At 33.5% G+C, this 21,995-nt stretch overlaps 1 protein-coding gene across 8 annotated transcripts in view; it reads right to left on the bottom strand.

Moving 5' to 3' along the window:
* Positions 1-21,995, bottom strand: part of LOC118745010 (heterogeneous nuclear ribonucleoprotein L) — a 409,030-nt gene that overhangs the window by 27,927 nt on the left and 359,108 nt on the right. For 6 of the 8 annotated variants that reach the window (XM_036478507.1, XM_036478512.1, XM_036478514.1 and 3 more), the window contains one exon: positions 327-547. In XM_036478507.1, coding sequence (XP_036334400.1) covers positions 327-547 — 221 coding nt within the window. The remainder of the gene's footprint in view (positions 1-326; positions 548-21,995) is intronic. The other 2 variants (XM_036478513.1, XM_036478511.1) reach the window with 1 other exon arrangement.

Genomic DNA, 21,995 nt, shown 5'->3' on the forward strand with positions numbered 1-21,995 from the left:
CTTGTGTGAGCAAATACAATTTTTGGCAGCAAATGCCGTTACGCGGTTTTTCACAATAACGATACGCGGTTTTGTACTATAAACAACGATATGCACACTCACTTGCATTACCGATTTTCTGCCTCGTTGCTGCAGATTGTGCCAATACAAGCGTGCGAGCGCCAGTGCGTATACGCAACCCCAACAACGAGATACGCAACACGCCTGACAAAATCGACAGCAAGTGACAGTATTTTAACGTTTACAACTACATACATATGCATACTGAAATATATGCATACACATAAGAATAGTAAAGAAGTGCATTCGATGCTGCAACGACTCACCTGTCCTTGTCCCTGTGCGGCGAATGCGACCGGTGCATTGCGTCCCGGCACCACAGCTGGCTCCTTCATCAGTCCGGTCGTATGTATGGTTGCGCCCTTCCAATTCTCCGGTGTGGTGGGATGGAATTCAGCTGCGCCAAATTGTGGAAAAGCAGCACCGGGTCCCAGCAGTGGGGGCTCTTTAAATTGACAAAAATTGGTTGGTGTGGATATGAGGCCAACTAGATATTTGCAAATGTGTTTTTTTGAGTCGTTTTTGCGTTTTATTGTATTTAATAATTTTAAAAGTTTTTATTTAATAAATGTTTGCAATTGAATTTAAGATTTTTACGTGTTTGTAAAAGTAATTTATGTAGTTTTTTTTTTAATTGGGCGTGCGTTAATAGTTTTATAAAGAACAAATTTACGTTTAACATTTGGCCATGCAAAATTAATTAGGTTTTTACGGATATTTAAGTATTTAAGAGTTTGTGTGATGTTTTTGATTGAATTTTTCATTTTTTCGTGTTATTGGTTTGATGATTCGTATATTTTTTGTAGTTATCATTTGTTGGTTTTGATGCAGGACGCAAATTAACACATTTCAACAGTTCCAAAAAAAAAACAAGGAGACAATGGAAAATAAGGAAGAAAAGAAAGAAAAACGAAAAGCGCAACATTTAATGAATTGTTTGATTTGGTTAATTATATGTGAAAGGAATTTTGTATGTAAATACGCGTACTATAGGATAATAAATATTTGTGACATTTTATTAAAACAACTTAAGTGACTTGAAAAGGTTTGACTTGGATAATTTTATATTTATATTAAGCTTATATTAAAAAGGCATCTTAAACTACCCTTATGGCTAGTTAGAAGAAATATTGCGTTAAAGGCAAAATGGTCTATCTCGAGATAAATTGTTTTTATAAAAATGCCACAGATATAAATATGTACATATTTATGTCATCAATGCAAAAAGTAATAATAATATATTTTTTCCATTTATCAATAAATTTGTCAAAATTTAAAAGCGCTATATTAGCTTCTTTACAAAGGCCCTGAAAACACTTTCAGGCAATAGTAAAAAATGTTTCCTTTGTAAAAATTCAAAATTGCTATTTAGTGGCTTTTGCAAAAATGACGATTGTATATAATTTAAGATGGTACATGCACATATCGACTGCTGAGTGGCAGATCGACCTATATCGGCAGCCAGTTCGAAACCGCCCTATCTGAAAAAACTTTTTAAGAACGCCCCATTTCAGAATTCGTTTCAAAAATGTTCTATCTCTGCTGCCGATTGAAAAACGCCCTATTGCAGCACGATTTCAATACATTTTGAAGTGAGATAGGGCGTTCTTCAACCAAATTTTGCGATAGAGGGTTTTCGAACTAGCTGCCGAGATAGGTTAATCTTCCACCCAGGTGACGATATATAAATAAGAATGAGGAATATGTTACGTACAAATATAAAAACAACGAGAGCAAGGGTATACAGTGACTCAAATAAGCGTTCGCATGGGGGTTTTTTTTTAAATATGCATGTTTTTAAACTAATTTTTTTATAAAAACATTGTTCATGCTATAAAAAAAAACATAAGCATAAATCAAAGTTTCGAACTTTATACAAAACTTTGGATAAATAAAAAAATTTCGAACTTTTCTACCAATGTTTTGTTTTTTAGAAAATTTTCGGGTATGCAGTTTTCTAGCCTATAAAGTTTTAGTATTATGAATTACAAATTTCAAACGGCTAAACACTCGCGTTGTTACGAGCTTTTTTAAAATATCTTTTCGCTGATGGTTATTTGGACTTTTTTCATTAAATTTTTAATGACAATGTTGGGCATTTAAAAATACTCGTGTCATTACGTTCATAAACGTAACTTTGTATGTACATATATATTTTAAATTAAGAGAATTATAGCATAAGCTTTAAACCATCAAACAGATGACTCAATGTAGTTTAACAAACGTATTTCACTTTTAAAAATGCTAGATATTTTTCGAAAATTTTAGGGATTTTTTTCGGAATGTGCTTTATTTTGCGGGAACTTTTGAAATTTTTCGGGAAATTTGGGATTCTTCGTGTCATACATTTCGGATTTTCGGGACTTTTCTCTATTATTTCAGAATTTTTGAGGACCTATTATTGAGTTTTTGGGATATTTCGGGACTTTTTGAGTTTTTTCGATATGGCTCATCGTATTTTATTTATTTCTCGAGTTTGTGGTAAATAAAAAAAATCGGAACGTTGCGAGATACTTTGGGTATAATCCGTTTTTTGAGAAATTTCAGCGCCAAAGTTACATTTAAATCTCAATTTGGATTTTTATGAATCCCTAAATATTAACAAGTAATTTTTAAGCAAAACAGAAAACTGACTTCAATGCTCATATAAATTTTAAGACTATTGTTACTTTCTACATGATCTAATGATCGGATCTAAACCAAATTAGTATGGAAACACCTCGGAAGTACCACCATTATAGAAATCAGTTAACGTGGTCCAAAGTTATACGATAACATACATAAAAAAAAATATTTCGACGAATTGATAACCTCCTCCCTTTTTGAAGAGAAAATAATTGGTACTTCTAGCTCAAAGTAATAAAATACATAAATAAAATATACAATTTGCCACAGAATTCCTGTAATTAAGATGCATTTCTGGAATTACTGAATCCCAGGTGCCACGAAAGTAGGCTTCAGTTTCTATACCGGGTTAAATGGCGAAATTTTCGTCAACTTTTCGGACCAACCACCTCGAGATATTCTCGATAGAACTAAAATCAGCATAAGAAGCACGCCAGTCGGTGAAGGTAATGTTATTTCAATTTAAACTAGTTTTTTTGACCTACTCGTACCATTTTTCGCCTTATCCTACCAGAGTCTGAAGCCTTGCTGCAGATACAGTGACGAACAAAAGTATTGGCGCAATGAATTTTTCGCAATGTATGCAAAGTTTTTTATTTTTATTTATTTTAGATAATTTTTTATAAAAATATAGTTCATTTTACACCAAAAAACGTAAAAATAAAATCTCAAACTTTGTGCAAAACTCAGGGAAATTCATTAAATTTGCACTCTAATTTGCACTTTTTTATTTAGATTAAAAAAAATGTTTAAGGATGCAGTTTTATAATCCATTCAATTTTAGTATGACAAAATGCGAGTTTAAAGTAGCTAGAAAATTGCCTTGATTTTTGGCAATTTTTTTAGTGGAAGGTATTGCTCATTTTCTCCATAGAAAAAATTGTCGAATATACTTTGTACGGAAGAACTTGTGTGAAAAAAAAATTACCTAAAATCAGCGCGATTTTCTATAGACTTCAAACTTGCACTTTGTCATACTTGTTATGTTTGTGTGCAAATTTAATGAATTTTCCTGAGTTTTGCACAAAATTTAGAGATTTTATTATTTTGTTTTCTGGTGTAGAATGAACAAAATTTTTTTTTAAAAGTATCCAAAATAAACTAGAACAAAAAACTTTACAAATATTGCGAAAAATTCACTGTGCCAATACTTCTTATCGTCACTGTATATGTAAGGTACAAGCTGACTTTCCCCTACTGTCGAATGCCTACTAACAACACTCTGTTACAAAATAAAAAACAAATTGCACGAACGTTTTAAGTGAGCTAGTACAGATCATAGAGCTGGCCGAGTAATTCACGAAACTGTTTTCAAAACTATCCTAACACTCTCAAATTCTTAACTTATGCTTAAAAAACCCTTTTCACATGATTTTCGGCACTAAACCATTTTTAGCTCGGTTATTTATTTTTTTTTACCAAATTTTAAGTTCTTATATTGGCCTAAAAAGAAGAATGTTTGTAAATATGTGGAAAATTCTTTGAATAAATCTGAAATTTACATCGATTTTTATTATTTTCCCAATTCACCAACATTTTTTGGCAAACTTTCAAGAGGAAACAGTCTCTCTAATGTCATTACTTCGAAAAGAACATTTAAATCCGAGTTAAACTAGGAACCATTCATTAAAATGACAAAAAAAAAACATATAATTATGATACCAATTCAAAGTTTTCTTGATTTGTACTAGACGAACTACTGAAACCTCATCTCTGTTCGGAGTCGGCGTAACAAATGGCACAAATTCAAATTTTCCCAATTTACTCGAAATTTTGAGGGTGTATGAGTCAAACGGGCTCCAGATTCGGATTCAGCGGGACGAAATACACGTCGGAAGGTGGGTCTGGTTAAATGTGTGTGATGGTGTGATTGTTAATTGCTATCTACCCTACAATTATTCATATACACTGAGAAGAAAAAATCAACCAAAAATTGGCTAATATTACCAAATTCAGACTTGAAAAGGAATCAACGTGATTTTTGGTTAAGTTTAACAATGCCTTGGTTGATATTTTCAACAATGATTTGGTAATATTAATAACACTTTTGTTTACATTAACCAAGCTTTTGGTTGTCGATTTTTTTCGTTTGAATACGCTTATGTTGTGCACTTCACAGGCGTTTTTCATAATTCGGAGATACAAAAGAAAAATTGTTATTGCCATTTTAATGTGCTGCCTGACCGAATTTGAACCCGCACCATCTTCTGACAGTTAGCAAATAACAGCAAGCATCTCTGCACACTCAGCTACAGCCGCTTTAAAAATCTGCCTTCAAATCTTCAACTTGCATCAATTTTCTTCGTCGTTTGATTTGGTTCTGTACTTCACAGAGGCTTTTTCGTAATTAAGAAAACCCAAAAACAAAAAAAAACATAAAAAACTATGTGTTGCCGCTGACGGCATTCGTACTCGAGCATGCTGGGTGACAACAAATAACAGCGAGCACCTTTGCACGTTCAGCCACAGCCAGACCTACGAAGTTGTTTTCAAATGTTCAACTTAAATCACATTTCTTACAATCGGTAAACTAACCATGAAGAAACCAAACCATAACTTGGTTGAAAAAACCATTGTGCTTTTGGTTCAGTGTACAACAGATAAAGCTTCCAAAGCTTTTAATTCAAGAACGCTGATAGGATTTTATATACTTATGTAGCTTCATAAAAGCGCATCTTATGGCTTATTTTTGTGTATAAATTTTTCCAGATTTCGCCAAATGTTTTTGGTAAGGACTGCATGCCTGGTTTTTCAAATCAGCTTTCCCTCATATTAGCCAAGTACAAAGCAGCGAAGAAAGCCTTTAAAGTAGACTATATGCACAAAAACTAAGCCAATTGCTTTGGAGTTTTCTAATATTCGCCCTAACATTGGCTTCTTTGCTTGCCATTTTCTTTGAAAGCAACGCTAACAATCCACATACATTCAAACTACTTACAAATGTATGTATGCAGTACATATTTCCTCCTTTATAAATATCTTACAAGCGCTTATTTCGGCTAAGCAGGCCTTGGGCAAATTTTCGTTATTCCCTACCAACCATTTTGGCTTTCATTTCGTAATAACGACAATGTTTAGTCAAGTCGTGTCTGTCTACGCCTTGGCTTGTCAAGCCGCAAGACTTCGTCTTCGTCTGCTTTTTACCACAGCAGCGCTAAAGTTTAATTAATTTTTGGTTTTTCGTTTACAAATACGTAGAAGAAAAAGTTGAGGACTAACAAGCACTGAATGGTATGTGAAATGTATAAATGTATTTAAGAGCCAATACATACATACATATATATGTGCACACAAGTAGATAAGTATGATGCAATTTTTTAGTAAAATTAGTATATAGCATTTATGTGTAAAGTACTATTTTTGTGTTATCTACCACACAAGGATACGCTCAAAAATGAAAGCTGTTTATTTGAGTTCTGCTTCAAAGTCGCAAAAGCAATTAATGTAAAGTTTTCGTTATATTTTCCAGACAAACATGCACTTAGGCATGCCGTTTATTGCAACTCTAGGTAGCTGTATAGTAAACAAGCCATTAAATGTATGTAAGTATGCGTGTGTCTGCTTTGGTTGTTTATAAAAAATATGCGACAATTTGCCACAAAGTGGTTGTGTATAGAATTTTGTGCATTTCTTTAGCAAGTAAATTTATGCGTGGTAAACAACGCTCAAAGTAGATAAACATATCAACATCAATTTTCGCACTAACAGTGGTGTCCCTCAAACTTTGATTGCCCGCAGGTAGCGCTTTTTTACATTTAAACTTACAAATTTTCGTGTTTCCCTTCGCATTTAGTAGTCAAAAGTTTTCAGCATATATATAGCAAGAGCAACGATACAATTTTGCTAACAACTTTTGGTAATTTAACAGTTGCAGTTTGCACTTTTTTGAGCTTTAAACGTGACAAAAAACTTTGCACGTTTCAGGTGTCAGATGCGTAAAAACTTGACGTTAGTTTTTTCATGAAAATAAAATATACATACATACCTACATACTTATGTATGCATGCACATACTAACATATGTACATACAGCTATGGTCACAGATTTAGCACCAAAATTCAAAATGATACTATTTCTAACTTATGTTTATTTAATTATTTTTATTAATTAAATATAATTCAGTCTATACCAGAAACCATGTACTTAAATAGAATGTTCAAAGCTTGCACGAATTTTACAAAAATTAATCAAACTTCCAAAAATTGTCATCAAAATTTCATCGTTTTTTATCAGAATTTTTTAAAAATTTCCGGGTAAGTGCAACATTCAAATAGCTAAAAAAATGCCGTTGGCTTTTTAGATTTTTTTTTGTGTCGAGGGTGTTACGCATTTTCTTCCATATAACGCATGAACAAAATATATATACATATGTATATAAAAATTGAGTAGAGATAAAATGAGGTGAGTTCAGGTGAGGTGAGTTAAGGTGAGCTGATAGAGTTGAGGTTAGTTGAAATGATAATAAGGGATGATTTGCAGTGGGCTGTGGTGGGTTGAAGTGAAATGCGTTGAACAACGTAACATAACACAACACAATATAACATAACATAACATACATTAAATAACATAAAAAATCTCATTCTTCAGTTCTATCTTTTTTTTGTCTCAATCTTTATTTCGTATCACTTTCTCTATCTCTATCTTTGTCTCTATCGTTTTTTATGTTGTGAATCCTCTAATTGTCATCAAAATTCCAAACTTTTTAGACAGAATTTTTTGAAAATCTTGAGGCATGTTGCTTTATAGCCTATTCAATTTAACGGTTCCACTCATAAGGAAAAAAATATTTGTATCAAAATTTTAAAAATATATCAAAATAAGAATTTGAAGGTTTTAGAAAAAATTGTTTGTTTTTTTTTGCAAAAATTTGTTTGGGAAATATAATTTTTACTAAAAAACATAATTTAGCAAGAAAACAGTTTTTAGGAAAAAAATATGTTTACCCAAATTAGAAAAAAGTTACCAGATATTAGAAACAAATTTATTGTGGAGGAAAAAAGTTTGCAGTAAAAGTTATATACTATATATTTCGGAAAAATTAATTTTGGAAATAAAAATAAAAAAATAATAATTTTTTAGTTTAAAAATGTTAGGGTCATAAGTAGTGTTTTAGGGGAAAAAATTATTTCTACCAGCATTATAAAACCGTGATGTATGCAAAAATTTATTTTTGGGAAAAAATTATGTCTTTGAAAAAAAAAACAATGTTTGGAATCTTTTTTTTAAGTACTTAAAACATCCTAGGAAAAAATATAATAGTCTAGAAAAAATTATGCGATTAATTATAGTTTTTTTAACCCTAAAAAGATAGAAAAAATTGTTTTTAGTTTAAAACAACAAAACAAAAAATTTAAGAGCAAATCATTTTCTGCATTGATTTTTGATAAAAGTTTTTTTTTTTTATTTAGACATCGATGAATCATGATTTTCTAATTATAAGCTTATGATACTAAGAGGGTTAATGCAAGTTTGAAGTCGCTCAAAATTCGCGTAGCTTTTTGAGATTTTTTTGGTTGAAGGTGTTTTGCATTTTCTTCCAAAATTCGATAATTTTTTGTCTGCCCATTACACAAAATTGTGTTAGTTCAAAAATGAATTCCAAGAACAGAGCTCTTTGTACGCGGGTTGTATAATTTTTCGAAAAGCACAAATCGCTCGGTAAAAAGTTTGCTAAGCTTGCAAATGCCCAGATGTGGGCAACTTATAAAATTCTCAAAACTTTAAATTATCAAAAGCGTGTAAAATGAAGAGTTTTGACTTTAAGTATTTCCTAAATTTTATGTTGAATTTTTTTGCGATTTCAGAGAAGATGACTGTTCTATAGGTATTCTGGACGCTGTCGGTAGTGAATTATTTATTTATAATTTGCTGCTTTTAATTTTTCAGCAAACAAATTAGTAAATTTACATTTTTCAGGTTTTCAATTGAAATTAATATAATTTGGCAATATTTTTCAAAAAAAAGCCACTGTAGAAGAAGGAAAATTTTTGAGCAATCTCGAATGGAAACTCTAATAGGGCAATACTGATTTTAACCGAACATTTTGTAACCGAAAAATTTAAAAATTTTATTAACAAAAACTTAAGCGAGCAGCTTAGGTACCGGTTAGAAAATTTTCGTTACCAGTGCAGAAAATATCGACCCTTTTGCGCAAAATTATCGTATGTTAGAAAAACCAAATTTTACAGGAAAGTGTTTTTTTTTTGTATTTTTCTCTGCTTTGGCTACCACCATCAATACCAAAGTTTAGATTTGCTGAGATAATTGAGAAATATAACTAAACGAAAGATTTTTTGCAGAAAGTATGATAATTTCGTCAAGAAAAATAAAAAAATTCATTGTCACATACGTTAAAATTTACAGCCAATTTTTGGGGTAGCTATTGAGATTTAAGCTGTAATATTTGAACGGGTTGTAAAACAAACTTGTATCAAAAAGTGAATTTCGTAGAAATGAAACATACGATATCGACCCAGATTTGATATATGTAAATGCTCCATTATTAACTTAAGTAGGCTAATCAACCAGTCCAAGCGGTTTGAAGATACCAACGAATCGTGATAGCAGATAATCGGCCCCATTGCGAATTCCAAATGAACAATGACATATTCCCCAAAATTATAAGGCAAAAGAAAAAAAATTGTTTCCCAATTTGTCATTGTTTTGTCTGCTAAATTATTTGAATGATTTATACACATGGAGGCTGAATATCTAAAAGTCCATAGAAAGCGTATCAAATTGGCGCTACTGCCCTAATTGGATGCTGAGTCAATGCTCAGGCAAAGGCTACTAAGTACCAACCAACTAAAAACTGAAGTTTAAGTTGCTCTTCTTTATCGAAAATTCCTGCCCATGCAATCTATTCCCAGCCTTCGCCCTGCACTGATTGCCTTCAACTAAATTTGCAACTTGTTTGCCCGCTAATCAAGTGCAATTGCAGAACTGTTACGCTCGCGTTTTTCTGCTTTTTTTTTGTGCGAAACGGCTGTGAAAAATTTTCTTCATATTTTGATTTTTGTTTTTGCAAGCTTGTAATCAACTCGAGTCAAACAAGCAACTAGTAGCAAGTACTATGTAGTCCATTATTTAAACTACACGCCACTTGATTCGCGACATTGCAAAAACTAAACTCGCAGCACAGAAACATTGCAAATGCGAGAATGTGAATTTTTGCTGCGCAAACACCTCAACTAAATAAACAAAAAAAAAAAAAAAACACGCACGTACACACACACTTTCGCGCATGTAAAATATCAAGTGGCAACATTCATAGTAACAACAAATAAAAAATGCAACCTGCAAACTTGCAGAAATGGCATAAATAAATGCATTTATAATAAAGTCGCCTGACAAAGGAAGCGGCAAAAAACGCACGGCTTAAACAAACGCCGCCACAGCTTTTAAAAGGATTAGAAGAAACCACAAAAACCCACAACCAGGTGGCAGAGAAATTGTAGAGCCAGAGGCGTTTTTTTGTGTGGCGCGGAGACAAATGCAATCGACGAGGTGCATTAGTACACATAGCACACACGTGTGGTGTGTGTGTGTGTGTGTGCAGCAGCATTTGCATTATTATTTAGTTGACATCCGTTTTCGTGTTTGTGTTTGCTTGCAAGTGTATGCATGTCTTTCCAACAAGAAAAAACTTCATAATTCCACTGTGTTTGCGCCACAAAATATGCAAAGCAAATGCAAAAGCGTGTAAACACCGCGCGCCAAAAGATAAGCGTATGCCAGCGAGCCAGGCTGCCAGCTAACAGCAGCACACAAGGAAACATGTGTATTAGAGAGTGCTGAAAGTAACGAGCTCCAAAAAAAAAAACCACACACCAGCACCGAAGTCCTTAGTTAGTGCGTCCCTGTGCTTGTGTTGGCAAGCAAGCGGAAGCTTTGCACAACGGGATGCGTGCCACAGACGGGTGTGAAGTGGCGTGTAGTGCAGCAGGATGCAACAAAGGATACGCTAGTAAATGTTGCTTGTAATATGTGTGAAAGCCTTTGTTGTGTGTATAAGGAGTTATATATAGCTGGGGTTGCGTGTGTGTGTGTGAGGTAATGGCGTATTTCGCGGGAGTGCAAAAATCGCAAATGCATAAATAACGGCAGCCAACATTATTGTGCAGAAATTGCATTGAATACAATGCCTACAGGAACAGCGTAAGGTAATGGGAAAAGAGCAAATGCTGTGTGGGTGGGGTGCAAGGGGAAAAAGGGATGCATTATGATAAGAAAGGAAAGCAATAGAAAACGAAGGTAGAAGGGAAAGGGAAGCGGATGAGATAAGGTGCGGCAGGAAAAGCTGGCAGAAAGCTAGAAGAAATTTTCTGGCATTGTACAGATATAATTAGAAATTCTAAAAATGCAAAATCGGCGAGAGAAATTACATATCCCAGCCAGCTGATTTGAATTTAATGAGGAAAAGTTAGATTTGAAGTTGCATTGAAAAAACAAATAGTAATCATTGTTACTTCCTTTAAGTTGCTAGCTTAGGAAATAGTACGCCAGAAAGTAGGCAGCAAAAAATATTTCACGTCAACAAAGCACCTGTAATTCTCAAACTGCCTTTGCTATAGCTTTGCTTTGTAGAATCAGTTACGTGGAAAGCCTACAACGACTACTTGAGGATTTTAAGGGACGAAAATTAACAGGAAAAATCTGAAACCTTCTGAAGAAATGTTAATTTTTTAATAATGTTCAAAAGAAACTTGAGAGCCTTTGGAAAATTCAGCTTTTTCCTGTTCATTTTCTTATCTTAAAACCCTGAAGTAGTCTTTGAGGCAATACTAGACAGTCCAGTGGCAAATCTTTTCGTTTTCGGTTTTACTACTCACTTAGGAACATCAAAGGAATATACCAGCCACTCATTCATTAGTAGCCTTGTTCGAAAGAATGTTTCGTTAGCAAAGAACCCAAACGGAGATGTACGGGCAATACAATATAGACCACCATTTTTCAAATGCTTACACCCTAAAAAAAGGGTTAGTCTTCCAAAAATTAAAAAAATATGTACGCCAGTATATTCTTTTTCAAAAATGCATGATTTTAAATAAATAATCATTGAAATGGGTTTAGTGTTTTTTGAGCCAAATCATTACAAACATCTTCTATCTTCTTCTTCTATATATACATACAAATTTATATATACAGAGTTGCGTTCTAAGCCGCTTGACCGATCGTAACCAAATTTCGAAGACCTATTGCAGACATCCTAATGGTGATAGGCTAAAAGTAATTTTGATATATCAAGGGGCGTGATACCGCCTACAAAACTTTAAGTTTTTAAAATGCCACTATATCTCTGGAAGTATTTGTAGCAGAAAATTGGAGCTTTGTGGGAATATATATGAAATAAATCACAAACTTATTGAAAAAATTGGATTGCTCCGCAATTTGAAGTACATGTACATATTAGCGTGGACCGAAAATCAGCTTTTATAGAATTTATAATATGGTTCATTATGCTCTAAAAACAATCTGTGTGAAAGTTGACAATTTTTGGTCAATATCTTAGGCTCGCAAAAGTCAATCAAAGTTCAATGTGCTCAAAAAATAACAATTAATAAATACATTAATTAATACATTTTTTTTTAATTGTTTTCGAAAGTATTGTCTTACATAGTTTGGTATATGGACCTTTTTTGTAGAGAATCGTAGTAAGCTAAGAAAAGATTTTGAACTTTGATGGACTTGGACGGGCCTAAGATATTTACCAAAAATTGTCATCTTTCACACAGACTCTTTTTATAGCATAAGCAAACATATTTTTATCAATTAAAATTCTAAAAAAGGGAATACATATATAGGCTTCTGGGAACCCACGTAATTGAAAAAGCCTGGGCCAGTCATAAAAGCAGAACTATTTTCGCAAAAACATCTGAACACTAGAGCTCGATCTATAAAGATACATAAAACCAGAGGCAAACTCGTTAAATAACACAATTTCCTTTTATATCCTCCTTACTACATTCTAATTTCACACTTGTTTCTCCATTCTTAGCAATCTCTAACTGCCCTTGTACAGAATCCTATCAACTCTACGAGATACTGATAATCCAGCACCAAATGTTTTAATTAATATGGGGTGTCAACTTCATTACGTTGCCAATTAAAAGCATTACCATTCCAAGAATATGACTTCGACTACTACCTCGCTTCAAGTTTGCGAACCTATTTTTGCTATTAACAAAGCAAATTCATGCAAAGGCATACATATCCATGTGTACATTTTCATTATATTAAAGTTAATTATTAATTATTTTTTTTTTTTTGCACATTTTCTGTGAACGAATAAGGCAAAAAAGCGGAGCGCACTGTGTATGTCGCCTTTAAATTTTTAATTGTTTGTATTTCCACTATTCACCATTTTCACATTTTCAACTTTCACCACCTGCCCATCGTTTACCTGGAGGCGCACTTTAATGTTCATCATAATAGTTTTTAACAGCAAATACATTTTTGTGTTTAACTCACCAAAAAAAAAAAAAAACAAAACAAAAAAGACAAAGAAAAGTTTGCCCGAAATGAAGCTGTTACGTTTTGTGCCGCAAGTGCCGAAAAAGAGAAGCGAAACTACTCACTTCAAAGTGACACACGCACGTAGTGAAATGTACCTGTCTGCCCTGTGCTGTTCACTCGACTGTTGCTGTTGATACTGCCACTTGGTTTTGTTGTATGGTCTAACTTGTATTAAGGGTCCGCCAGGCAATTCGCCTGCAGTCAGCCAGTGAGGCAGATAGACGAGTCAGCCAGCACAGATAACTCTCGCTAAGTGAGTTAGAGTGTAAGCCTTTGGCATAAGAAACCGTTGCGGTAAAGTTTTTTGTTTGTTTGTGTTTTTTTGTTTTGTTAGCATATTTTTTGCTGGTGCTGTTTCGTTGCTTTTTTGTAGCATTTTTGCTTCGCAAACTTCGTACAAGTGCGAACAAAATTTTCGCACATTACTCATACGACATGGTGTCGCAGCTATTACTTTGTAATGTGCGCTCAGCATATGCTGGCTGTTAATATAGTTATAAAGTTTTTTTTTTGTGGAAGTTTATAATTTTTTGAGCATGGAGCATGTTTTACTATAAGCGAAAATAGCGCTGTAGAGTTTTTGAAAATTTTAAAGTGGATTTCGTGGTGGGAGGATAGACTCGTCACCAACATACATACATATCGTTGTTTTAATAATGAAGAGTTAAAGTGCTAGCGCGGTTGAATAGTCAGAAGCTGGGCAGAAGACTGCAGGAAGACATTTTTATACCGTTCATGAACATGAAATTGTATTATAACTTTGGCCCGATGTTTGTTAGTACCAGAAGAAGAAGAGACAGACCATGTATACTTAAATGATCAGAACTTCGAGCCGAGTCTATTTAGCCAGGTCTGTCTGTCCGTCTGTTTGAACGCAATCTAGTCCCTCAGTTTCAGAGATATCCGAAAGTAGGTAAGCGGGTGTAATTTTATAATGTATTAATAATTTGTCCGAACCCGCAAAATCAGAAAACTATAACATATGTATATCTCTTATACATCTGATTGCTCAGATATGAGATTTTTAGTTATAAATCCTCCATTTACGCAGTAAAAATTTCGCAATATTTTCACTCATTATAAACAAAAAGTTTACAGTGAAAATGGTAAAGATCGGGTCATTATAACCTATAGCCCCCATACAACTGATTGCTCAGATATGGGGTTTTATTTTAAAACTCCTTCATTTGGTGTTAGCCGGCCTACTTCGTGGACCCTTTTTTAAAGAATCATACCAAGTTTAATGAAAAAATCATCAAGATCGGTGCTGTATAAGCTATATCTCCTATATTGTTCAGTTACAAGTTTTTACGATATAACTCCTTTACGTAGGCAGATTACATAAAACCGTTCGATCGGTTTACATATCGATCATACACAATAGTGAAAATCGTTTCGAGCAAGACCTTTCAAGAGAATACATCCCCGTAAATTTTTGAAAGTCTGTTATACAGCCTGCCTGAGTGTTAATACATATGTATATACATGACCCCAGACCCAGGGGCAAGCGAAAATCCCACTGGTGGCCTTTTGAGTTGATTCACCGAGACGCCAGATTGGAAGAAAATTTAGTCGAGATCCTCGAATCCCATCGGGTTTCTGCCGAAGCAAGACCGTTCCTGAACCACGACCGGAATGGAAATAGTAGAGATGCGGCTGAACACACATTTCCTACGGATTTCGCAGACAGGAGGTTCTCTACAACCTCCTACGGTCGGGGTATTAAACGTATTTGTCTTAAAGTAGAGAATTGCTAGGGCGATACAAAGCTTCAAGCTCGATAAAACGGCGGGCCGGATGGTATTATACGCGCGTAACTGGCTGCGACGCTTGAAACCTCTGAAAATTGGCTAATGAACATCCTCATGGGCTGTTTTAAGCTAAATTACCTATATTTAAACATTGACATTCTATTACTGTCTAACAATCAACATACCTATCTGCCATTCGCCACTTACAAGCTGCTCGCTCGAGCGAGAGATGGATGGGATCTAAGACCTGTCTAATTTCTATGCAAACTTGGCCTACGTGAGATCGAAAAAGGTTCCGATCTTACATTCTTTAAAGAGAGATGACATATCTGACATAATTGGTGCTCTAAAAGGCCACTGCTTTATATGTTAATACGCAGAACGGCTCGGGGTGCCTTACCAGAAATGCGGCAGAAATTTTAAGAACTATGAGGAGGAGGAAGAGAAAGTTCTCCATCCTCTCTGTAACAGTCCGGGATTATCGAGGAGCAGGTTTGGCTTTTTTTTACAGGAGAAGCAAAGAACATTTTAAAAAGAGTATCAAAAAACAGGTAAGACTTTTTTAAAGGTGACATGTAACTCTGTTAATTTCGATACTAACGTTTTAAAATTTTATTTGAAGGTGTACTTTAATACCTCCTAGCAAAATCTGTGAAAAACGCAGCTTCAAAAAAATGTTTTGGTTATGACCTTTGTGAATTAAGGTAGCGAAATGTTAATCTACGAAATATTTCTATTTTCCTACTAGGATATTAGCAACCTATTTTTGTAAATTAATTCAATATAAATTTTGCCCATAACTAGGGCAATTATCGCATGTAAAACAAATCAATTTATAAACTCTAAACATTATTTATGCATTGAGTATTACTAAACAGTAAATACATCGTAATTGTATTAAAATGAAAGGGTATTGCAACTACATACATATGTACGCGTGGCACATAATTGAAAAACAAAATTGTTCATACATTTATATAAGGATATATACCAACACAGATATGTATCTATGGAGGTTAATAGTTCATTTTAAAACATATGCAAATATTGTAATACAAAAGTGGCTCATAACCAATTACACACATAAATATTTTACGAACCATCGGATACTTCGTGCATAATATTTGGTAAATTATTTGTAGGGAATGATAACTATTTAGTAGTTGTTTTTTTTTTTTTTGTTACGGGAATGCCTGTGATGCACCGGAAATAACTATTATGCAAAATTACATACAGTCCGCGGCAAAAGCTTTTGATCAGTTTGAAATTTAGATGCAATTTTTGTGAATTTTTTTTAGTCATTTTTGTGCAAAGTCTGAAATTTGAATTTAGGTGGGTTTTGTCGGATAATAAGGAATAATTTTATAAAAAAATAACGATCATTAAAAAACAAACGATGAATAGTCAAAAGTGGCCAAAATATTAAAATGCTATAGTTTCGTTGTGGGCTTACGTCGGGCATGCAGCAAAATAACCATTTGAAGCCGAAATATGTACGTATTTAAGGCGGGCAAGTATAATCGGCCAATAACACCGGTAAGTTTACTTTGGTTTCCAGCAAATCATTTCAATGCCTTTTTTAAAGTGATGGTACAAATCTGGATCGACAGTTAATTGCGATTTGCCATGTAAAATTATTAAGTGAATATGACACCGTGAAAACGGCCATACGGAAATTCTGAGGTGACATTATTTTTAAGTGAGTTTCACTTTCACTCAAAGTTGCGTTCGCGTGGTTACTAAATTAGCAAAGTGTGCCTAAAAGTATGCAACACAACATTCTTAAAAATTATTATTATTATTTTTTTTTTGAAGTTCTCAAACAGAGTATGAAATAACTCAATAAAATGAGAATTTTGAAACCGCCAATTGTGTTTCTGAAAGGCTATATGCTGAGCACAAGGCATCTTACGATTTTCTAATGAAATTATTAAGGTTCTCGGTAATAGCCAAGTTTCCCAATAACTTAAGATTCAGCAAGATTTTTTTACATTCTAGGAGCAGCAGGAGCCTGACAATGATAAATATATGTATGTGGATAATTTAAAACGTCTACTTGCGCTCCAGCCATTGTCGGCGCTCTGAAATCTCAGAGGCTATTGTCCGTAGCATTTGCATTCGAGTCGACCGATTGGGTAGCCTTTGAGAAGTTGAAGGCAGTCTTTTTCCCCAATCGGTTTACATAATTTTTAGTAAAATACACACGTAACTGGAGGCCGTTTACGTATGTATTTGCTCTGAGAGTGCACAGTAGAATTTGTTATGAAAGCTTGTTTAAACATAAAATTTAAAAATGATTGGCAAATAAAACTCCAGCGCTGCTACCCATAAGAAGTGTATAACAAGCTTAAGTTGGCTCTGTGCGCGTAGTATCCTTCCTACTTCCTTTGTGCCAGTATCATAATCTCCAACTGGCATCCCCCTACCTGCGCATTACCATCGCAAAACTGTTCATGCTGATTGCCAGCGAACACATCTTCTCTCTCTCTCTTAGTTTTCCTTCCTCTGCCTCAGCACCACCCATCTACTCAACTCATCCTAATTACATCTGTGATTTGGTTGGCTGTGTTTCGCCGGTTATAATTGTCCGAGTGGACCAATGTTTACGCTGCTTAAATGTAAATAGTATTTGCAGCTGGGGAATACAAAGCACTAAATTACCATTACCTATGCAAAAGCAAAGCGTATACATACTGGGGCTAATGCAGTAGTAACAATAACATAACAACAACAAAAACAATCCCAACAAATGAATTTAGCAACTTTAATTGCTGCGCACAGGATATATTGCATTTTTCATGGCACATGACCATGCACTTAATATTTAGTTTTTTGTATTGTTGTTGTTGCGAGTTCAAAAATAAGTGCAGCACAAATTTAGTTAACTTTTCAATGTAAAAACATTTCAATTTTCCAATTTTTTTGTTAAAGTTGTTAAGTTACCAACGTTACAAGGCCTATTTGCGTAGGCAAGCAACTGATTTATTGTACGAGTGTTTGTATGTATGTAAATTCATTATTTTTAATTTATTTATTTTGCATGCTTACTTGATTGTATGGTTGTGTGTGAATGCGGAAATGAAATTATGTGCATTACAATTTTTAATTTATTTTTCGGAAGTATCTAAATTAAATTGAAATAAAATCAAATAAATGATAAATAAATACCACTTAGGCGATACATTAGATATACAATATGTATGTATATGTAAGGGCCGAGTTTCTGCTACTTGCAATGAGCGTATTGATATTTTTCAAAATTCGAATGTTTTCAAAAAATTTGATTCCAAAAGTAACAGTGGGGGTGTATGGCCTTAAATACAATATATTTAAGCCATATAATTTTTTTTAAGCGTAATGTGACAATTTTGGGATTTTACATGAGAAGCAAACAACTTTTCAAAGTTGTAACATAGAAAGTGCTTTCATAGAAAGTGTTTTTTTTTTAAATAGCAAAAATTTCTATTTTGATCAGCTATGACTCAGTGAGTTTACGAGTTTACATGAATAAGTTTTAATGATATGTAAAGTTTATAAATTTTTTAGTCAAAACGCTTCCGATTTAAAAACTTAAAATTTTTCAACTCCTGGCAGCGACCCCTAAAAATTTTGTTTCAAATTTTCAAATTTTCGCGGATGTCTTTATTATGCACGTAGAACAAAATTAAGAGGTTTCCAACACAAAATTTAGATATTGATATTTTTAATTTAGGACCTTTTTCATTGCTGGTGGCAATTTGTAATTGCTATATCCGTTTTTTCTAAGTTTAAAACAAAAATATTTGAAAAGAAATATTATATATACAGTTACGGTCAAAATAATAGCACCAAAATTTAGAATGGTGTTACTTGCAACTTATTTTTATTTTTAGTAATTTTCATTTAAATTGTAGTTCGATCGATAACAGAAACTACATAAGCAAAATTTTAAAAGCTTGCACAAAGTTTACAAAACTTAATCAAATCAAAAAAAAAAATTTCATTTAAATTTCAAACTTTTGGGAAATTTTTGAGTATGCAGTTTTGTAGCCCATTCAATTATTCGAAAAATTCTAGATAAAAACTTGGAAATTTTGGTGAAATTTTTTTAAATCTTGATTTTTTTTGAACTTTGTGTAAGCTTTGAAGCTTCGAATTATGTCATTCTGTTATACGTAGGTCGAACTATATTTTAAATGAAAATTATTAAAAATTAATGAATAAATATGAGTTGGCAACAATACCATTTGGAATTTTTGTGCTATTACTGTACATACATCAGGGCTGTAAGTGCAATGCTGATAGTCCGAATATCTGGATAAAATATTTAAGCGATGCTATTCCATTTTTGAAACCTTGGACAAATTTTGGATAAAATAATTTTCGTTTCTTGCGGTCGAGAGTTTCTCTCCGCAGTTATGAAATATTGAATTTTCATAGCCAGTTTCACGAAAACAATTTAAGTGAAAAATCTTTTTTTTTTTATTTCAATATAATATGGAAATTGACCTAAAAAATATATTTTTTTGCTTTCGTGAAACCGGCAGTAAGTGACGGTAGCAAATACCATGCTCCGTCTACACGAACATCCGAATATACGAATAGTCGAAGCCCTAATATATTTAAAATTAATAAAATTATAGTTTAAAAAACTAAAACCTCCCTATTTTAATTGCCATTCGTACTGTCATCAGGTATGTAACTTGAGAATAGAAATCGCTGCATCTTTTAGGTGCATCATTATTACATAGTTACATCCCGAGCTAATAAAAGGAAGGTAAGAAGGTAAAAATGATGATGGTTTTGGCGACCTTTTCAATTCTTAATTTGTTGGTTTTGCCGGCTCGAGGTCAAATCTTTTATGGAATTTTAATTAAAAACACAGGTTTCAACACGAAAAGAAACAGATTTGAGGTATACGTTTAGGCGTCTTTATTTACATATTGAATGTATGTGTATATGTGCGCGTGTATAGAGAAAAGTTATTTCGTTTAAGAACGAAGAAATTAATGCATGATATTATACATTTAATATACATGATATATATGATATACATGATATATAATATACATAATTATATACAAATACATTCATTATGTAAATAAACACGCCTAAACGTATACCACAAATCTGTTTCTTTTCTTGTTGAATCTTTCAAGCATTTGTGCAAAGAAGTAACGTCGCAAAACTCATAAACTTCAATGGACAATAGCATTATCAAGAGGAAATATTTTACTTTCAAATGATTTATTAATATTTCTAAAAAAACGAATGATTCTTGATGAAAATACATGACGATTATAGCAAAAAGTCGGAGGTTTCGCATGTTCAGGCTCAAATATCTCGAAAACCTGAGCCAATCGAGCAAAACTCATTCTGGATTCAGATTCAGCGCATCAAAAACCTTTGGAAAAGTGTAGGCTGAGCCCAGGGTCTGAAAATTGTCGGCCTGTGTTATCGTTCTAAGCAACCATTTGATTTTCAGGGCAACCATCTCCCCTAAAACAGCTTCAAAGGGCAGAGAATGTGCCTTTTTTGTTTTACAAGAGTGTGACATTTTTAAAAAACGAACACAAAATTTTCTAACCCTTTGCCTTTAATTTAGAATCAAAAAAAGAAAGGGGCAATCATAAGGTGACATTTTTTGGTAGAAATGTTTTGTATTTATGGTTTTTAATTTTCCCTGTCTAAACCCAACAGGATTTTTTAACGGCTATTTCTACCTGCCTCCATATATATAGTCTTTACGACATTGTTGAAATAATTTTAATATTCATCGAACACCGACAGCCATTAAGAGCATACTTGTTTTTTGTTAACATTAAAACTTTTTCAGTTTATGCCATTAACAACTGTACAGTATAGACTAGATACAAAGATAAAAACCTTAAAGCAAAGATAATAAAAAAGCACCCTTTTCACTTCATATTCGGTGCGCTGCGAAAAGGCTCCTTCAAGGTGGTGCTGTGGGATTTTCACAACATATTTGAAGCGCTTCGCATTTGGCAGGCTGGGATAGTACATTGCAGTATGTATGAATGTATTTCATTAACATCACAAGTTAATAAATGTTTTCTTATTTTATAAACTAGCACGGCAACTCAAGCCAATTTATCAATCTGGTATTACTATTAGCCCCGCCGCACATAAGGCAAAAGTGAAGATTTAGCTGGACAAAAATCGAAAATTGTGATGATCTTTAATATCTATCTATGAAAATACGTATGAACGTTCTTTAACGTTTGACTAATTAAGGTACAGTAATATTTAAAAAAACTTCTATAAAATTAACTAGGAAATAGTTATTCCGTAGATGATAAAAAAAGTACACCGGACTTCCCTCATTTTATACTTTTATAAAAATATTGTTCCGAGTCTTTTGGAAAGTCCTCACAAAAATTTAGTTTTCCCTTTGAATAACTTTGGGAGTAATTGCATTTTGTTTACACCTACCAAATAATCTATTCGCATCGGCTGATTGACAAATAAAAAATAAAAAATACAAAAGCGAAAAGCTGAGCCTCCAAATTTATAATTTGCTAACTACGTTTCACTTTCGTTCACTGACAGCAGTCTATTTGCTTACATTTTTTTACTAAAAGCTGATTTTGTCGACAGGCGGCAGCCTAGGATTTTTTATTTGCCTATGCTACTACTCTACAACAGCTAACAAAAATACGTACACTAAAAACACCCGAGCAGCGGTTTCAATGCTAAATAACGCATAAATACTCCACTTCACCCCTAGCATATTACGAGTGCCTGTGACGCTATAGTTGCTATTTGTTGTTTTTATATTGTGTGTACCAGCTGTTAGCAATTTATAGGCTATTGGATTTTGTAATCTGCTGTTCAATTAAATCGCAACAAGCAGGCACGCACTGTCACTACCGCTAACACACGCGCACGCACACTATGCTACGCATATGTATAAATGCATATTTATGTATGTGTGTACATATGTAGCTGTCTGCCTGTCGACTTGGCTATTTGGCTGTATGCCTTTGGCTTTCAAACGTTGTGCGTTACGTATACGCCCTGCTGGCTATGAACTTGGCGTGCACG

Source organism: Rhagoletis pomonella, unplaced genomic scaffold (assembly GCF_013731165.1).
Source record: "Rhagoletis pomonella isolate Grant_MI unplaced genomic scaffold, Rhpom_1.0 Rhpom_scaffold_00008, whole genome shotgun sequence".
NCBI classification, from domain to species: domain Eukaryota; kingdom Metazoa; phylum Arthropoda; class Insecta; order Diptera; family Tephritidae; genus Rhagoletis; species Rhagoletis pomonella.